Source organism: Apaloderma vittatum, unplaced genomic scaffold (assembly GCF_000703405.1).
Source record: "Apaloderma vittatum isolate BGI_N311 unplaced genomic scaffold, ASM70340v1 scaffold21670, whole genome shotgun sequence".
In the NCBI taxonomy this organism is placed as follows: Eukaryota; Metazoa; Chordata; class Aves; order Trogoniformes; family Trogonidae; genus Apaloderma; species Apaloderma vittatum.
In genome coordinates this window covers 50,424-57,311 of record NW_009693169.1, presented here as the reverse complement: position 1 = coordinate 57,311, position 6,888 = coordinate 50,424, and the positions used below count along the sequence as shown (strand labels likewise).

Here is a 6,888-nt window from a genome sequence, read left to right as displayed (position 1 = left end):
GCATCCCAGTGACAGCCCCGCGCCCGAGGGGACGCCGTGCTGGGAGCGGTTACAGAGAGCTGTAAAGCAAGGGTTTTTGGCAGAAGCTGTGAGACGGAGGCCGGGAGTTTTACCTGAAAAACAAATAAAATCAAAGGACACCTGGATGCTCAAATACGGGGGGAAGGGAAGCGCACCCGGCGGCTTCCCAGCAGGACAGAGCAGGATGTGGCCCAGACCAAACCACCCGAGGAACGACAGCACAGCTCAACGGGCTGCTGAAAGCCAGCCCAGCGTTTCTGGGAGGAGGTTTGGTTTGGTTTTTTCTCTTCTTTCCCCCTCTCCAATCATTTTCTTTTCTAGACAGACACAGCCAAGGGCTGGGGGAAAGGGCTTTGTGCCAAGGCTCCTCCTGCAGCCCAGCAACTTCACCCCCTCCTTCTCACAAGGAAGCTTTGCTTTTCCTAACCCCAGCGATGCTCACATTTGCCTTTTAACGCGGTTTTCCCAAGCACTGAAGCCGAAACACAGGTTTTTAGAAGTTATTAAGGGCCGCGGAAGCAGGCAGCTTCCTGCAGCAGGAGGCTGCAGCTGCCTGTTGGGTTGCAGGGGGCTCGGTAAGGGGGGTCCCGACTCGCCGGGGTAGCTCCTGATCGTTCTGCCACAGCACAAAAATGACACAGTGCTGCCCACGCGTCTAACGGGGTATTTGCCCAAGCAGTTTTTGCAACAAAGGGCACAGTTTGGGCTCCGGGTGCTTCTACCAACTGTCTGAGGACTGCTGCCAGAAGCAGTGGGAGCTTTGGGACGCCAGGTGAGAAGAGCAAAGCAAAGGCCATGTTTTGGAAGCTGAGAGGCACCAATCTCTGTGGAAAAAAAACAACAACAACCGAGCCCTTCAAAGGGGAAAATTTCAGTTCAGCCACAGGTTAAGGTGCCTGAGTCTTCTGCTACTTGCTAAAACCCTAAGACAGAACACGGCTCTGGGCATCCTACCGAGATCTCAGCAACAAGATGCCTGGGGCATCCCCTCACTCCACTTACAGAGTGAGAAATGCTAAAAACACTAAGTTAAATTGGTTTTAAACAATTTATTTCTTCTGCTGGGAGGTGCTAGCAGGTTACAGGGATGCTGGAGAACACGGGAACCCCAGCCTCGTGCCTCTCCGCAGGCAAGCGGCCAGGGCAGCCGACTCCTGTTACCTTGTTCCTGAAGGTCGCTCACATCTCCCTTCCCTCAAGACTTGCTTCACTGTGCAGCAGCTGCTGTGGCCAGCAAGAAAGTAGGATTTTCATCAAGACTCTGAGGAAGGGCTGCATCCCTGCGCTCCACAAATTTTCACTTCCCCTCCCAACAGCTGCCTGAACAGGCTTTGCTAACTCAAAATATCTGGATGCCCAACAAAGGGAGAGACTCCCTGGGAAACAGCACCAAGCTCAGTGGCAGCACAGGTTGAGATGTTGGATTGCAAAGGTTCAGAGAAGCTCTAGAGAGGGGGTAGGCGCGAGTCAGGGCAGGTGCCCTTGCAGCTGGCTAAACCGAGGGTCCCTGGAGCAGGGAAGAGGGTGACATTACCGGAGTGGCTTTGTCCTGCTGTGACTCTGCGCCAAGCGCTGCGTGAAGCAGCTCAGAAGCGGTGCCGAGGCTGCGGGCCAAAGTGCATAGGCAAGTTGTGCTCCAGCTGAACGTTGATCTGGGGAAAATCGTAGTTCACCCTCATGTTAGGTAACGGGGGCACGTAGGGGGCAGGGATAGGGCCGATGTTGAGGGGGATGTTGTTGTACATGGGACGGACAGGAGGGAGCGGGAAGGGCGGGTGCACGAAGGGGTAAGGGGGCATCCGGGGCTGATGGAGGTTCTGAGGAACAGGTCTGGGGATGACTTCAATTCTCTGAATTTTCTCCATAGGCTTTTCCGCAGGAGGGCCGATCCGCTTGAAGCTGTTCTCTGCAGAGGGAGGAGAGAACAGAACCAGTCACCCCACAAACCAACACTCCCTCAGCTTGGTCTTATGTTCACAATCAGCACCCTCCCTCCCTCGCACGTTCTTCAGGCGTTCTCTCTGCAGCATCCCTGCTTGCCCCTTCCACGCTCCAGCCACCACGGAGCACAGGACTAGCTTTCCAGGTTGGCTCCTTCCATCAAATCAACACCACAAAAGGGGAACATCTCCTTTGCAGGGATGTGGGGCAGGCCCTTGCACGTCCCTGTGCCCCCCACCACACAGCACAGAGGTTACGCTGCCCTTGGGCTACTTTGCCAAGTGCAGAGGAGATAAATCTGTGCATCCGCAACACCTGGTGCCAAGTGAGAGCCAGACACGAGCCTTGTGCCTCCCCATCAGCAACAGCCGCAGGCAACGGCACTTTAAAGCCAGACTGGTTCCCAGGAGCAACAGGGTGACGGCTTGCACTCCTCTCTGGAGCAAGATTTGGGAGATGCTTGGTGCAGCGCAACTACACGCGGAGAAGCCTGCAAGCGGTCAGGCTGTGGGAAGAATCCAATGAAGATCCAGAGACTCGTCAGTAGCTGGGAGCCCGATGGCCTCCTGTCGCCCTCAGTGACCTCAAAGCACAAGTACAGGCTCTCACTTACCTCCATTTTTCTTCCTTTGCTCCTCTTCAGCCTCTTTCTGAATCTCCTGGATTATTTTCTCGTCATCTTCCTAGAAATCACAGGAGTATCAAGAGTCAGCGGGCTAATTCCCACTCCGGCAACCCCCTACTCTCTCCGTGCTGCTTTCCTTCTCAGCACGTGTTTGCATGGAAATAAAAAGGTAAATTTGGCTGAATTGTCCTCACGTGGGGTTGACCTAGCTGTAGTGAAAAACGCGGCTGCGATGTAGGGGTGCAGCGTTAGTAACTGGCACGGAGGCAAGCCTACTCTATGGAGTATGACAAAGAGGTTTAGATCAGCTTTCCAGGGAGCCGGTGCTAAAATTCATTGACTTGAGGGAAACCAGAGAGCTGCAACCCAGCTCCGCCCACCTGAAGAGTTGCTGGAGAGCTGTTAATCTTGTAAATGGCAATAGCCTATTAAATATTTACACTACGCTAGCACTTCCAGAGTTTTTGGCCCAACAGCTGGAATTAACACAACTTAAACGCTGGCTCTAGTAGCTAAGAGGTGCTGTGACGAGGCCATTTAGATTTTATCTGTAACTCTGAGGCGGGCATAAATCACAGTATGTTTCTTTAACGTCTATCTAGAGGTTATAACAAGAATATTCAGAGCTGAATATTTAGAGCACAAGGACAAGCCAGAAATGGAAAGCATCCTTCTGCCTCTCACCACCTTCAGTTTTCTCAGCCCAAAGGAGCAGCGGCGAGACCAAACAACGCCGGGAAGCCTCAGGTGGCTGCAGGTATCTAAAGAGATGGCTTTTACATCACCTTTTATTAGACTGAGGGAGCAGAGTGGACAAAGCCCTGGAAGAAAACCATGACACTCCTGAGCCTGGCGGGATGGCCACAGGCACCGACCGCCCATAAGGTCCAGGCAGCTCTCAGGCTTCCCACGCAGCCACGAAAAATGAGTTTCTTCACGGCACCACAGCATGCAACAGCTACCAGGGGATAACAAGGATCACAGCACACAGCTGAAGAGACAACTCCCTTTCGGCGCCGGGCAGCAGATGCTTCTGCCGGCCAGATGGTGCAGTGATGGCCACAGAGGTCCTCCCGGTCTCTGCAGGGCTGCGTCTGCTGCCGCTTTGTGTCCGCTGGGATGAAACATTATCTGGCACTTTCAGAAAACAAATGAGAGGAGCTAAGCCTCCCGGACAGTGTGTGTACTCTGGATGTTAATAGCCAGGGAAGAAGGCCAAGAACGGGAGCTGCTGGGTGACACACAACACCTGCACCGGGCATCAGCCGCTGCGGGACTACCTGCGTACGAAGGAGCGTTTGGTTTGCTTCAGCAGCTCATCCGCAAGCGGTGGAGTAGGTGGGAACCCCCAAGTCCCACGTAACCCAACAACGCACAAGACTCTGCTCCGGTTTAGTCACCCTAATTTCAGCACTGCCAAACCCCACAGATTTTGTCTTGAACACTCTTAATGTGGAAAATATCCTTTATTTTGAAGAGTGCCCTGGGACTAAAATCGAAATATGCTCCATGTGTGCAGCTACGCTGAGATTATTTTCAGTCTAGTCAGCTTCCCAGTTCCAATCTCCTGGTCCTGCACATGTCTAGCAGCAAAGCCTGGGAGGCTTGCTAAGCTGTCCCCTCCTCCCACCACCAGATAAGGTTTCCCTGGGAGACTGAAGTTCTCTTAATCTGCAGAGAGCCATCAAACTTGATACTTCCCTATTTTTTATTATTCTGTGAGTCAATGGTTAACATTAAGTCTTTCCAGGACACGCTTTTTTTAATTACTGTTATTTCCAAGCAGGCTGCTTCCACGGACTGTTAATTACAGCCCATTTATCTTCATAAAAACTGCTGAAGAACTGCTCTTCTGAGAACTTCTAATCATCCCCCAAGTATCAGATTGTGACATTCCCTGGCTGGAAAACAACTTGGGCACGATCTGCAACAGGCAACCAAACACCCTCCGCTCCTTTGCTGCCCAAAGGGTGGCCCCAAAGCTTCAAGGACTTTAATTTTTTTAATTTATTCTCAGAACATTTTTTGCAATGCAGTTGAAAACAGAGATAGCCACCTCTCCCATCTTACTGCCACCTATGGAAGATGTGCACCTGAAGTGGTTTTTTTTCTAAGTGATATGACAAGCAATAAACGTGTTTTAAGCTCAGCAAGATCACCCCATCATCTCCTTCTCTAGCACAAAAGCACGAAGCTCACCTTAAAGCCTAGAAATGTGCAGAAGTCCCTTCTAACTTTAAAAAAAGTCTTTCACCTTAGTTTAAGTCTGGGATTAACCCTTTAAACGGCGCTTTCCAGGGAACACCACCGTCCTGCCACCCCTCCCCGTGAGCCCTGCTGGCGACACCGGTCGGTCGTGCAGAAGCCCCAGGAATCAGACACATCAACAACCGCAACTTTATGAGATCCTCCAGGAGCGAGGGCTTACTCGACTCTCCCAGTTCAAACCGTGGCTGATCTCCACCTAACGAGGGATCCACAAAGCCACCTGCCCCCAGGGCTGGGACCCAGCTGCCCTGGGGCCCGAGGTGACGCTGCCTTCAATTACTGCAGCTCCCAGAGCGCCGGGGAAACACGTCACTGCAAACCCCATCTGCCAGAACGACGTCCACCTCAAGAAGGCAACATAAAGACACGCTGCGTCAGAGGTCCCTACTCAAGTCTGTCCCCTCTTGGTCTTCAAAGAGGGGCAGGGGGCAAACCTTGCAGCACAGCCTGGAGAGTACAGATCCGGGTCAAGATGATGAGTTCCCGACTAGTTCTGCAACCGCGAATCGCGGCCGAAGCACAACAAATCATGTCTCCGAGAACAGAAGTTATCAGCCTTGTCGCTTCTGCGCTGATAAAAGTGCATTCTCACGCTGGAAGGTTAAGAAGTATTTATGCTTAATCCCACAGACGAAGCCTTGGCTTCAAATTATTATCTTTCTTTTCGCCTCAGTATCTCTGAGAAAACGGTATCCACAAATGCAGGAGGAACAAAAACCACAATATGCACCTTCCTACTTCAGAAGCGGACATTAAAGCTGGCAACTGATGAATACAGAGCACAGTTCAATACCTGCAGTATTTAGGAAATACCCACGTCCCAGATGGTCCCAACAAACTTGAGGATATGCACACAGCAAAGTAATTTTAGCATATTCCTGATGCCACCAGTTCTGGCTATTACATATTGCACTGGCGCAGGTCAGAATTAAAATCTAAGTCTCAGTCCTGCAAATATTCACCAGGTACAACAGTGATTTTTGCAGAACACCACTAATTCTTTGAGAGGCAAAGGCTGTGGGGTTTTTTCGTTTGGTTGGTTTTTGTTGGCTTTTTTTTTTGATTCCACAGTTAATTGGAGAGAGATGACAGATCCATCTAGTGCTAAGGCATCCACACCAAAAATTAAGTTTTCATTAGTGCACTCATGGCTGGCTGTTGTGGTAAGAAAACATTTAATGTCACATGGTGTGGAGGCTGCAGGACAATTTCAAAAGCCTCCTGTGTTCGTTTTCTGTCCTGGTTCTAGCCCCTTAATAAAGGATTAGGTTATAATTTTAATAGCCTGTTCACAGGCTGCGTGGATTGAAGGGATTTATCTTGTCAAGTTAACAGTCATCTTCCTGTCAGCTGCCTTGCCTAGAGCAAAAGAAAAAAAAAAAGAAAAAAGGAAAAAAGCAACTCCCCAAACCCTGGGGGGGTGTCTCAGCACTGGCCAGCTCGCAGGGGTTTTAAGCAAGGATTTTAAGCAAGGATGTAACTCAGCTCTCCTCCTGGGAGAGAAAAGGCAGAGGATGCTACAGCACGGCCCTTCCATGTGCTCCGCTGCATCACGGGAGAAGGGAGGTGGCCAAGAGAAAAATGCAAAGGATCCAGGAGATGTAATTCACCCATCTCACCCGCAAACACTGCAGAAAAGCAAGCGCCGTTATTAACAGCAGCTGCATTTTCACGTGGCAAAATAGGACCCGGCTTGGCCCCAAACCCGACAGCGGGATTGCTCTTTGCAGGAACCATCCCCAGTCCCATAAATAAAAAAATAAAGAAGCACGAATGTTGGTCCCTGGCCAGTCTGAGAGCGATCCCTGACCCGTGGCAGGATCTCGGCAACGGAGGTGGCTTTTCTCAGCCCTCCCTCACCGAATCCAAGGAACGCGGCGAGCACGGAGCCAACCCCGGCGGAAAAGGATGGTCAGAGTCTGCAGAGGGATGAGGAGCTGGGCTCGGTTGCCAAACAAGGCACTTTTTTGGGGAGTGAGGCCCATTTCGACAACACTGGTGCGGAGAAGCTGCCATCCAGCATCCATGCAGGG

General features: G+C 51.3%; 1 protein-coding gene across 1 annotated transcript in view; it reads right to left on the bottom strand.

Annotated features, from left to right (window-relative positions):
* Positions 1-1,607: 1,607 nt before the first annotated feature.
* RNF216 (ring finger protein 216) overlaps positions 1,608-6,888 on the bottom strand; it is a gene marked incomplete at its 5' end in the record, with an annotated part of 54,395 nt that continues 49,114 nt past the window's right edge. The window contains 2 exons of the mRNA XM_009878182.1: positions 1,608-1,927; positions 2,576-2,645. Coding sequence (XP_009876484.1) covers positions 1,608-1,927; positions 2,576-2,645 — 390 coding nt within the window. The remainder of the gene's footprint in view (positions 1,928-2,575; positions 2,646-6,888) is intronic.